Below are 13,566 nucleotides of genomic sequence, written 5' to 3'. Positions count from 1 at the left end.
CAATAGAATCTTTCATCAAAAGTCTTGAATGGGTCTAGGAGTATATAACTAAAATACACTGACACTAAAATTCCAAATACTATGAGACTAGTGAATCTCCAAAGTGTAAAGAAGTTAACACAGAAAATTCTTTTTCAAGTTCAGGTTGTATTAAATAGCCAGTACAGTACCCTATTATGACTTGAGTCTATGAAAATAAAATGTCCTGGTTCTTCAGAAGACAATCTTGGTAACCAAAAGACTATATTCCACTTGGAGGGAAATCTACTCTACCACAACAAGGAATTAAAAACAACAACAAAAAAGGTTTTTAGGGGCAAAGTATGGGTTATGTTAAATTAGACTGTTTTTAGTAATGTCAAAAATCAACAAAGAAATGTCAATAATTAATTGGAAGAGCTGTGATCAGTAACAAACAAACACTATGGCTGTAACTGAAGAAAATCTTAACATAAACAATAAAGGACTTCCTAATGATGAGTTCATGTAAGATATCTAGCAAAACAGCAAATGAAAAAGGGATGGAAAAGTTCCATTCCAGACTAAACCTAAAGTAAATAACAACTCTATTTTTTTTAAAAAAATTTAGTCTTTTGTCTTTAGAGAGGTTATTTCCTAATATAACCCCTAGCCTTTCCATCATACTGAAAACCTCTCTTGTAACAAAGAAAAAAAAAGTTAAACATCGCCAATGGAAAAAGTGACTCCATAGTGATGTCGCACCATTCAGCCCCAACAGTCCACCAACTTTCTAAGAGAAGGGAGTTCTAGTGTCTTCAACTGTTCTGCAGAACCAAGTCTGATTACTATTCTGTCTCACAAATAATCTTTAGCCAGCAAAGCACACATAATAAGCAGTACCAATGGCAATTTCCTGTTTAACAGGATCCCTGCTGAACCTAAGAAACCTCTTATAAGAAACCAGTCAGATGATGTGTAGTAATGTTACATGAAAAATCAAAAGACCAACGAAAGACAGATCTTGACAACTACCCAAAGTAAGCTACAACTTCAAGAAAGGATCACACAAAACAAAAATTCTTCCATGCTCATATTCCATAGAAAATTTAAATTATTTTGTATGTTATTGATAAACTTTAATATTAATAACTGCGGCCAAATTAAAATGCAAGCTTCAGCTAATGTCATCTTGACAATACAATGAAACAGAGATAAATAATTTACAATATAAAGAAGCTTCATCTAAATTAAGCACAGAGAACAAACATTTGTTGCCTGGGCTACTAAAGAAAACGTTTTTACTCAGTTTCAGTAATCATGAAGGGATATGGAATTTTGATGAGTCACAACTATGCAAGATTATCACTGCCCTAGATAAAATGATACTGGATAAGAAGCAAAATCAAGTTGGGTTGGAATTACCATTCCCACCTACAGGACAAAAAAATTTATGTGGATAATCACCAAAAGGTATCAGAATTTTGCTACCCAGTTTATCTTGTTTTAGTCTAAGACAAATCATGAGTGTACAATGTTTCCCGATAATATCTGAACTTGACTGTTTTCCAACAAGGAGAAATTTAGTCAGGTGACCAACATAAATTTTAAAATAATATGGTACAAAGAAAGTAATTTCTAACAGTATATTTATTTCTAACCTGGAAAAGTGCCCCCCCCAAAGCAATATTAAGCTACCTTCACCACCCCCAATCTCAAAATAAACAATAAGTGTATTAAAAAAGAACATAAAAGGTTACAAGGGGGTAAATGTATTTGCTCTGAAGAGAAAAAAAAACTTAAAACAAGACAGCAGACTTGTGCTTGACAATATAAAATTTTACCTTGGACAACATAAATAATTTTCTATAAGTGTTCAAAGTGGTTCTATGGGCTTTTTGGAATTTCCAAAATATACAGAATTAATATTTTTAAAATTAAAAAAAATAAATACCTTTGTGATGTAAAATTTTTTCAGTCCATCCAAAAATGATGTAAAAATAGAGGAAACCTGAGGTTTAAGAGCAAGACCTAAAGTAGGGGAAAAGAATTGTACACTTTAAAGCAACAGCAATATCTGTGATTTTGAAGCAGCAAAAATATTAAATATAATTTTTAGAGTCCCCCCAAAAATTGGTAATGTTTTTGAACTTGAGGGCTAAAAAAATCCCAATGGAACTGACACTACTTAATCAAAAGAAAACAAGAAAAATCTTGTATTTCCAAAGCCTCTTTTCAGATTAAAAAAAAAAAACCAAAAAGATAAATAACTAAATGTAATTAATACTAAATCTAGGTTGGATTATCTTTCAATGACAGAGTATACATATAACAAAAGCAACTTCACAATTTTTTATTTCATTAAGAGCAGCCAATGGTAACTGGTTTCATTTTTTTTTAAATTATTCAGAAACCATTCTGATCAATCACCAAACATGGAGTCAATATCAAGTTCAGTTCAGTTTTGGGGTTTTTTTTCTTAATGGTTATGCCACTCATGCAGAATTCTTGGCATAAAACCACTAATTGCTTCTTTAATTACACGCGGAGAATTAAAATTGCCAGAATAGCATAAATGGTGTCTCAGAGTCTGTTAAATTAACATCTTTGCCTCGGGACTGAGCTTAATTGAGATGAAAGCCTTTTACTGTTTTTCCATTGTTTTCTGTTAGCAGCAACTTCTAAAAACTCCCATGACTGCTCCATTTTAAGGGCCATGCATCTGGCCTTCATGCTATGAGCCCAATTCATAAAAAGGTTGAACACCATTTATATGGTATTTTTAAGTCCTATTAAAACTACCTTAAAAGCTTAAATCCTTACAATCTGAAGAGAAAAAACCAGCAAAAGCATTCTACCTAACCACAAAAAGTTCTTTGCGACAATGGATTAAAAATCTTTTTATTCACAATATTTTTACATTGATATTAAATTGCTGTTTCTCTTAGTTGTCTGAATTTTAAAATCAATGAAATCCCTTTACCTAATATATTTCTATTAATTTCCAGTAAGAAATCTTGTGAAATCAAAATATCAACATAATGATATCATGTAATAAGAGAATTCTTATACTTCAATATATCAAGACCTGTGATTTCACTATTTTAGGTAATCCCTATAGCGACACAAATCATAACCCTTCTTTCTATCAGTTAGAAGCAGGTTTTCGAAAACTGATGTTACCAAAAAAAAACCTATCATCCTTCCATCAATTTGGTGATGAACCTTTCTGACAATAACTAAGCCAGTTCTCAGACAACAGACAGCCCTCTACTGGAGCCTGTGCACAAATCCTTTCCAACTTTACTGGGTCTGCCAAAGCTTGTGCTCCACTGGCATAGTCCTGAGGGTCACCTCAAGGCCGCAATAAGACAGCAGAGAAAGATATCTGTTTCTTATTATATTTTGAGTTCCTGGATCATTAATAAGGGAAATTCTGTTTAGTAAATCGTTTACATTGATATTCCTTTGAAATAAATTACCTTAAATTTTTTTCTAGTATATATTCTGATAGGCATCATAAGGCAGAGAATGAATTAAAAGACTTACTCAGAATTAAATTGGAGCTTTGATTTGGAAACATTTCCTCTCCCTAGTCTCTATTCCAAAATGATAATAAAAATAATTTAGAAGAGCAACACCTATATTTGGGAGAAATTAACTTTTGTTGATTGGTATTTTGTTGGGTCAAATAACTGTATTTATCAGAGTATATTAACTGCAATATTTATTTGTTTCTAAATTAACGTTGCCTATCTAAGAATGCTTATTTTATAGATACTGTTTCATCTCATTTGGCCAACAAAAGGAAATATTTCTTAATTACAGTATCCATACACTTTGATGTATTAGTGAATCAACATATATTTATTGAATACCTACAGTTAGCTCAGGCTTGCACTAAAAGTCATCCATGATTTTCTCTCATCTTTGCTAGTTTTTAATTGAAGTAAAAGACAGAGGGTAAAAACTATGATGTAGACAAAAATAAGGCAAATGAAAGCACTGATGTATGCAACCATACACATATGTGACATGATTGGAGGATAGATAGATTGGAAGATGTCCAGGTGAGAGTTCCTAAGATGAATCCCAACAAGTTCTCAGGTACATTTCTAAAATGCTGGGAAGTCTTACTATGTGGTACCACAAAAACTGGGCATATCATTGCTTATGTTGTACTCCCAAAGTTGGTTCACTGCCCTTTTTGTACTTTATAGTTCTGTTATTGAAGGGGGAAATGAGTTGTTATTACTAAAGATAAGTGTCATAGGAAATGGAAGTTACTGCCCCCAGATAATTGCAAAGGAATGTAGGGTAAAGAAAAAATGGAAATGTTCAGCACTAAGTTTCATCCAGCTAGATTTTGTTGATAATTCTGTTTTGACAAAACAGGTACTTCTCAACAAATCCCAAACAAAATCATATCCATAGAGAAGGAATACTGCTTAACAGACAGAAAGCTGGCCTTGGATACTGGTTATGCAAACCTGGGCAAGTCACTGACAAGCTCAGTGCCCTAGGCAATGTTTTAGCACACTTGCAGAGCACTGGAATCTTCCTGCATTGATAAAAATCACACATTCCATTTTTAAAAAGTTGTATTTTTATGTGAACATTCACAATACTTCTAAGAAAGGATTTTTATTTCTGAAGAAAAAGTCTAGTTAGAAAGCCTCTGATACTTTAACTGGTAGTGAAAAAAATAATTTAATGAATGCAACATGATGACTGAGAAAAGAAATCATACCTTATAAAAGTGGCAAGTCTATTTACTCTCTCAATTAAATATTTAATAAAATGTACAGGAACAGAATATAGGGACTGCTCTTGAATAATGCTAAAAGTAGCTTGGAAATTTCTCAATGCCATTTACTTCATGATTCCCTGGGATGATATAACATTTTCTGTCCTAAGAATTTCCAAAAGGCAGATTTAAACTTTTACTTTGGATCAAAGTGCATATTTTATCATAAAATTCACTAAAATCACACACACAGATACATATAAAACAATTTCACTAACAAATCTAATGACAGATGTTACAATGGAGATTCTGTTTACAAAATCAGTACCTAATCTGGCAAAATTCATACTGATAACTGGAGTACATAACTCAGAAGGTCCTATTATATATTATCTAGACAAATGCACAAAAAAAATGAAATGCAGATAAGTGAAGTAGAAATTAAATGTACCTTGCAGGTACTAAATTACTGAATAAGAAAGTCAAATAAACAACCATTTGTATGTAGCTAAAATAATTTTTTAAACTTTAAATATATATATGTCATATATATTATATAGCTACAGATAGATTCTGTACACCTATGATCGTTCCCCAACGAATTCATCTAAATGATACCTTCACATATGACACAATGAAGTGATTTATCCTGTCTTCCAGTGTTTTGACCTATTTCTAATAAACGTATTTGCTTTAGTATACAGGTTACCAACCTTTTTTGTACTATGAACCCTTTTCTCAGTCTGCTGAATCTTATGAACCCTTTCTCTGAATATTTTGCTGCCTTCATTTCCAATTGAAAGAAATGTTGAATTTTTTTTCCCCATCCAAGTTCACAGACTCACAGGAATCTATCCTCAGGCTAAGACCTCTGGCTCTACAGAAATTATAAGGAATGTGTGATCTAATAAGTTAAGATTTTAATAAACTAAACATTTTTTGTATAAACACCATAGAAACAAAAAAATGAGGTCAGGTGGCTGAAATTTTGTAAAACAAATTTAAACAAAGAAGGGGATGGGCAAATTGTAAGAATGGCTAAGTTGACAAACAACTTTACAAATTCGTATTCCTTAACTTACCAAACTGAAACTGCATATTGTCCATGAGACGAATGGATGCAGGAGCACATCTCTGTTCAAAAAGAAAGACACAAAAAAGGATTTTAAAATATTCACTACTCAAAGAGACCATTTGTCCTGAGAGGAAACTTACTTCTCCAAATGTAAGTAAACAAGAGCTTCATTAATATGAGAGAAATTTTATAGTACTTCATACAGAGTCAAATAAAGCATGATGAAGATATATGCAAGAAAGGGGAAGACAAAATGAAAGAAAAGAAAACCTGGATCAATTATCCAACAGGGGAGGTACACTGGCTCATTTCTGTTGTGTTTCTTTTTAAACAAGAAGGCTGGCCTAATACTATTAAGATAAAACAGTAATAGTTCACAGGGCAAAATCCTAAAGGAAATTACTCTAAAATTAAACCATGAGACAAGTAGGAAGTTTAATAAAAACTAAATAAGTCTCCTAGAGTATTATACTTAATCTCTACTGAATTTTTGTCATCTAGCACACACCATTCGTTCCTAAAATATTGGCACACATGAGAAGAACTGCTGGAAGTTTTCGTGAAGCAGAACATTCTAATTCTTTTAAACTTATCTGCAATAAATACCATTATAAAATATGATGTTCTACACATTTTGAGCCAATAATGTGAAATACCTGAATTATTATTAATCCCTTTTTGGACTTCCTTTAGTTCATTTAAAATAGGAAAACCACACCTAAAGTTTCTAGCGTTTTAAAATCCTTTGAGGGTACACTGAAGCATCAAAGTATAAATTAGTTTTCTAAAGCAAACATAAAGCATATATCCACTGAAATAAACTAAAAAACTACTACATATTAACACAATGATACAGTATATTATTTCCTTGTGCTGGTGAAAAACAGGTAGACAGCTATTCATCTTTGTGACACTTTAAAAACCCAACATGTTGCTCTCAAGTCATCAAGCTCCAAGTTAGCTAAATTCTCTACACCGAAATGAAATTAACTGCATTACAAATGAATTTCTTAGCTTTTGCATAAAATTTTGAAGTGACCAAATTTCTATTAATTAACTATTTTAAGTCACAAAATTTTAGCACTGAATAACTATAAATTTTAATAATTTAAAGCACAGTCATTTGCCAGTCTTTAACATTAGCCTTAATAATTTTTTTTTAAATCCAGTAACCAACTGTAGAATACACACACACACAAAAAATCAGATCTTGTCATTAGTATTATACTAAGGAACACTATCTATCACAAATTACTTCAAGCCTTTAAAATCAAAATGACAAAATTTATTGTAATTTTACATGTTAAAGAGTTTATTTCTTCAGTTTTCACACTAAGTGCCAAAACTAATTCACTATAAGGAAGTCCACAGTGGATCTAGAGAAAGGGCACTTGGTAATCCATTGACAAATTCATAATAATACCTTTTATTCACATAGCACTTGACTCTTTTAAATCCACAGGACAACCCTTTTAAGTAAGCAGAATGGGCATCATCATACTTATTTTATCCATCAAGGAAAACTGCAGCTCCGAAAGAGTTAAATGGCCCAAAATCATATAGCTGGTCAGTGAAAAATCTGAAAACTGAGCAGGTTTTCCCTGAGCAGGTAGTTCTCTTACTAATGTATCATTCTGCCTTTATATGCCTAATAAAAATCTCAAAGTAAAATTACAAAGAATTTGGTATATATATCATATACAATAATGTTCTGAGTAATGCCTTAAATGAAAAGTAAAAATCTTCTTTTTTAAGCAATAAAATTTTAACTATATTGGTAGATATACTTAGGGAACTATAATTTCCTCAGAGGTGGGAAACTCTTAGAGTGGGAAGAGCCTCCATTAAGATCACCACCCCTCTATGACTTAAGAGACAAGTCCTAGTATACTGCCTGAAGCACAGATTTAATGACTTGTCCAGGATCACACAGTCATTAAAGAGAAGATTATTGACCCATAATTTTTTTTGATATTTTACTATAATTTATCCTATCTGCACAAATGTAATTTAAATATAATTACATGGAGATATTAAAATTTCACTTTGAAATAAAAATATGCATCCTGTTATCTCTATTTTCTTTGCCTCATGGATAAAAAATAAATTACTGTTATCAATTGATTCAAGTTTGGCCCTCCAAACAATTCTTAAATCCCAGTCTTTCTAGTGTTAAGTGACAGAGGATTTGTAACTTGGGTCTTCCTGACTCCAAGCTTACCACTCTACTTACTATACTGCCTCTATGTTACATAAGTGGATAAAGAAAAAAAAATTTGGTTTATTATTGATGATGATAATCACTTTAATGTATTTATAGTTCATGAAGCAGATTTTCCACATTCTAATGAATGAATAAAAAACCATTTAAGCACTTACCATGTACAAAGTGCTCTGCTAAGAACTGGGGATAAAAATAGAAGCAAGACAATTTCTGCTCTTAAGGAAAAGACGATAACACTTTCAGCGATAAGTCAGATGGAAAAGGCCTAGTGGTCCTTACATTGCAAACGTAAAGCAGATGGCCATGTATCTTTTTCAGTATCATTTCAATTGCAAAAACCATTATCTGAAAGAAGTTACCAGGTCACCTCTTTATAGGGTTAATTCCCTACATGAAGGCTACAAGGGCTGGGGTAACAATAGAGTTATTCAATTCCCCTCTCTCTTGAACTCGGGGCCCTGGGCTATCACTACCAAAATTACAGGGGGCAAGATGGTCAGAGTGGTAGTGGAGGACTGACTAAGCATATGCTGCCTCCTATCATAGGGTTTGTTGCCCAGGGTGATGGTTTTGGGGGCCAGGCAGGGAGCAGGACTAGTGGTCTGGGTGGCACTGCTATTCCTGAGGTTCCTGTCAAATAGGTATTGTAAAAGTCATTAGTAGTTTTTTATAAAGAAACAAAGGTATTAAAGTAGTTTAAGTGACCCACTGGCATATGATAATAAAAGATATAGTCCAGGACTTTTAATTAGGGGACTTGGGATTCAAATTTTAGTGTTCATTCCAGGCTATAAATGCCAAAATAAGTACAAAGATATATTATGTACTTCAGGCTGGATAAAGTAACACTTAGACCAGTTTCCCAAACACCAAAGGAAGATAAGTTTTCTCTAGTTATTTAAATACCTTCTCAGTACTTAAAAACAAAACCTAGCCTTTGTAATAAAAAAATTAAGTAATATACAACGGTCAAAACCCAATGTGTATAATGATTTCAATGGTATTAAAATTACTTTTCACTAAAAAAAACTCGTGATAAACAGCCTAGTAAAACACCCTTTATATTAGTAATTCATTCCATACCTAGAAATTGAAAATAACTTAACTCTTTCCTAATCTCATAACCTCTTGCTCTGCTCAGCTTTATCCTTTTGATGTGAGTATCCCAAACTGGAAACAATAAATATGGCTCCAAAGATGAGAAAAGTGAAGGAAAACATTTTACCACAAATTTGTTTAGCACATACTTTACAATCCTTATGTGGGTTTTCCCCCCTCCACTTAGAGGTTTGAGTTCTGATATTAACTTTATAGATAAAGTAATCAAGTAGTTTTGGTTGCCCTGACACAAACCCAAGTAATTTTTTTTCCAAATTAAAAACAGCAAAAATACTAACAAGTGGTGCTCTAAATTCAATCTCACACTCTTCATTCAAGCAAGGTCAGCAATATAGCAGAGATGAAAATGAAAAAAGAAATCAAAGTTATTTGCTTTAAGTGACCTCTGCTGGTAGGTGTGCAGAACCACCCTGAAAGGTTGAACCCATTTTTTTTACTTGTTTGAAGAATAAAAGACCTGACACAATAACCAGGACTTCAGGGGATCTGGAACAGTCAAACAAAACAAGCTTATGCCCAATCTGTGTACTAAATGACAACAGCAATTTTTTTCTAGATAATAGAAATGAGACCTTCACATAGTCACTTCACCATTATCAATCTGTACTGTATAATTAAATGATCAGTAAGAAAAAGTTATGGGAAATGTGGCAACAATAAATACTAAAATGTTAACTAACATCTAGATTTTTCTTCTAAGCAAAGGAAGCATAAATAGATATGTATTAGCTCCCTAAAACTTGAACATCAATATAACCATATAAAATTGCTATTGTCTTCTCAAAGTCCTTTTCAAGACAGCAAAGCTAAGAGGCTGACTTGATTAGAGTGCCCAAAAAATAGAAAACCAATTATTAATATTTTTAAGACTCAGAATTGACATTTTATAATAAGTAACAAAGCTGTGGGTCAATCTCAAAAAAAATCATTAGCAAAAATTTTTCCAACCATTACATACATTGTTAATTGTCAGAAGATAGTGGTAAAACTCATTACAAAAGTCAATCAACCTCAATTCTTAACCATAAATTTCTGCTCCTCAACTATTTAGAAGAGAATCAGAATTGGACCATGTAAATTTTCCTCACGCAGAGCAACAAGAATGGGAGACTGCTACTTGGGGTAGAAGGATAAGGTCGGGGTAGGGGAGGGGAACCTGCAATCTTACTGTGAAAATATCAGTTCGGTTACTCAAGTAACCTAATTTAAGCATATACTTACAAAAAACTAATGGTAATAATAAATAATTTAAATTATAATCTCCTAGTGGGCAGGAACCACGTCCACTTAACTTGCATAGAATCGGTAACATACTGCCAGATAACACTGAGTTTTAAAATAATTCAATAATGAATATCCTTAACTATATCTTATAAAGTCAATGTAAGAGTATTTTCCTACTCTAATGACATCAGAGACCTGACTTTTCTGATGAAAAAAATGATTATGTAGTGCCCATGAGCTCCTCTTGCTAACAAACTGTTACTGATGCCACTGATGTTTAAAGCTAAAATCTGGATTCATAATAATAAAAGCGATGGTGCACCTAGTATCTATGTTAAATTCATTTGCAAGTGTTATCTTACCTTACAAGAACAAAAAAAAAAAAGTCTTTCAATGGTTGAGTTCCCTACTTGCCTTCAAATAGTTTGAAAAAGAAATTCTCTTTTCACAAAAGGATACATGTGACTAAAACAATCTAGAGTGGAAGGAAAATGACTAAAATATTTTCCTCCTTGTGAAAAGAAAAGTGGCACGTTTGGAGTTGATTAGCTCTCATAAACTAAAGCTGCATAAATAAGCACCTCATAGTCAATGGCTTGGCATTAAGATTAATCCATGTTGTTAGGTAAGGTTCATAAAAATAAGAGGCATCAAAAGAATATCTAGATTATGAATACAATACTAACATAGCAAATGGACATATAGCTAAGTTAATTTTTGAGCTACAGAATATGTCTGCCTTAGACAAAAAAGGTGAGGGAAAATTTTACACTGACTCTAAACCTTTGTTCCCTGTAAAAAGCCAACTGCTTCCAAAATTTCATACTTTGCCTGATATAGAATTAAATGTCCTAACAAAGGATTAAACTTTAACTTTTCTCCAGTATGCCAGGGATATTGGCAACATCTCGAGGGAGGGAGGAGAGGGGGAAGGAAGGAAGGAAAGAAGGAAGGATGGAAGGAAGGAAGGAAGGAAGGAATCAGTGAGTTCATATTCTTCTATATCTAAGTGAATTCCAATGTAAATTTTCATGCATTTTTTTTGTTGCTTTTTTTTTTTAAGTGAAAAGAACAATCTGCTTCTACAAATCCTAACCTTAAGCTTTTCTGTTTAATTTTGTGGCAGGGCAGGGGAAGAGGACAGTTTGGGGAGTCCAAATCTATGAAAACTTACAGAACTCCTGATGTGGAAATTCTCTCCATGCTACAAATTTGCAGTTCCTTTGTAACTTACAGTTAAGTTTCCTGGAACACTGAGAGATTAAGTGACTTACCCATGATCACAAAGTCAGTGCGTGCCAGAGGCATAACTTGAACCCAGGCCATCCTGGCTCTAAGGCTGACATTCTACCCATACTTACTAAATGAAAAGCTTAATTAACTAAAAAGCTACTCAAAGCTGTGAAGGTCACAGTAGATACCAAGAAGCACCAATATGGCACAGGTAAGGGTATTCAACAGCAGCTTTAGAGGTTAATGGTTCTAATGATTTAGTTTTATATATTCTAATAACACATTCTAAGAAATTTATTCTAATAATGGCTCTAATAATTTAATTTTATATATTCTTAAAATTTATATTCTAACAATGATTTCTAATAACTTGGTTTTATATTTTCTAATAATTTAATTTATTTAATTTTATGTATAATTTAGTTTTATGTATAAAAATAATAATTTAGTTTTATGTATATTAGAATCTCAAGAATTTTCAAATGAGAGAATACAAACAATAATATATAGCACATCGATACTTCATATTTTATTGAAATGAATAGCTTCATCTAATGATGCAAGGCACAATTTGCTAGTTTTGTTCATAGGCTAAAAAAAAATTAAACCTTCTCTACTCAACTTGATAAAAAATTTTTCCTACAAAACAAATACAAACCAAAAGAAAAACTCCAAAAGGCACACCACTACCATCACAACGAAAGTCAATGGAATCAGCAAATTACAAAACATTATGCCTGGTAATAGGATTAGTTGATGAATACCTAAAGAACTGTCATAATTACTTTGGTGTGGGAAGTGGGAGGAGGACAAGGAAGGTAGGGGAGATAGGCATTTCCTAAGAAAGAAAAGCCTTAAGAATCAATCACTTACCAATCTACTTGAGCAAAGTTGGTCACTGTACTGGACTGCCATTTATCAGATATAATCACATTAATCTTCTACTGCATCTTCCTTTCTACCTCCTCATAGGCAGTAGGGTATTGAAAGAGGCTATTTCCTCATGCAGAGAAGAAAGAATTTAGTAGAATTCTTCTGCAGTCAGCAAAGAGTTTCTTAATATAATTCCTTTAGTGATGAAGATGTACACTTTGCTATTTGTGAAAAATGCATTCTTCTTCCCAAGAGATACTCATCCAAAATATAGGTTGCCATTTCCAATGCAACTTGAGTGTGAAAAGTATCACAAAATGGAAGTGTTAAGAAATGACAGTGAAGGATTACAAGCAGCCAACTCATTATTCAATCAGGAATTTGGCACAATTATAAACCATGTGCCATCTATTTTAATTGATCTTAATTCTTTTGCAATCAATTGAAATTCTAAATCCCAGATTGAATGATTAAGGTTTAAAACCTTATAATTTACTGGTTTTTTCTATCTAACTGTACTAATACAAAGGATGATTTCTAATTCTGAGCCATAACACAAGAGGAAAGGTATACATCCTGGAAATTAATGAACAAATGTACATTTATTATTACATGTTATACAGACGTACATCTTATATTGAATAATGTGGTTTTTCGAATGTCTGAACATGAAACTTACAGTTAGTTGAAATATGTCTGAATTAAACGTGTGGTCTTTTCTCTTGCAGCCCATAATGAAAATAGAGTAATATACCCAATATATTTTGTAGCGATATTTTGAGAGAAAATAATGACATATAGCATATTAGGTAGTATTATTTTTAAAGAAATAAGGAAATCCAGTCCACTGAACATGCTCAGGGCCTTCTCTAGGACTCTTTGGCACTATATAGATAACCAATACAGCGATGGTGTATCTACAATCCTCTTCATATCATGCATCTTTTTGATTGTATCCTTTACATCAATTTTTATGTGTAATAATTAGTTGTTGGTGACATGCCTCAGCCTACTTATATGACCATCATGTACTTTTCCATTGCTTTTGGGTGACTCATGATTTAGATTCATTAGAGACTATTTTTCAGTGATGCAGTAGCAATGGAAAAATAC

At 32.6% G+C, this 13,566-nt stretch overlaps 1 protein-coding gene across 1 annotated transcript in view; it reads right to left on the bottom strand.

Annotated features, from left to right (window-relative positions):
- Positions 1-13,566, bottom strand: part of AGPS (alkylglycerone phosphate synthase) — a 153,781-nt gene that overhangs the window by 49,756 nt on the left and 90,459 nt on the right. The window contains exons 12-13 of the mRNA XM_036743434.1: positions 5,788-5,839; positions 1,913-1,989 (exon numbers count right to left, since the gene is read on the bottom strand). Coding sequence (XP_036599329.1) covers positions 1,913-1,989; positions 5,788-5,839 — 129 coding nt within the window. The remainder of the gene's footprint in view (positions 1-1,912; positions 1,990-5,787; positions 5,840-13,566) is intronic.

The sequence above is a fragment of the Trichosurus vulpecula genome, chromosome 2 (genome assembly GCF_011100635.1).
Source record: "Trichosurus vulpecula isolate mTriVul1 chromosome 2, mTriVul1.pri, whole genome shotgun sequence".
In the NCBI taxonomy this organism is placed as follows: Eukaryota; Metazoa; Chordata; class Mammalia; order Diprotodontia; family Phalangeridae; genus Trichosurus; species Trichosurus vulpecula.
The sequence above is the reverse complement of the archived record's forward strand: the minus strand, read 5'-3'. Positions and strand labels throughout refer to the sequence as shown.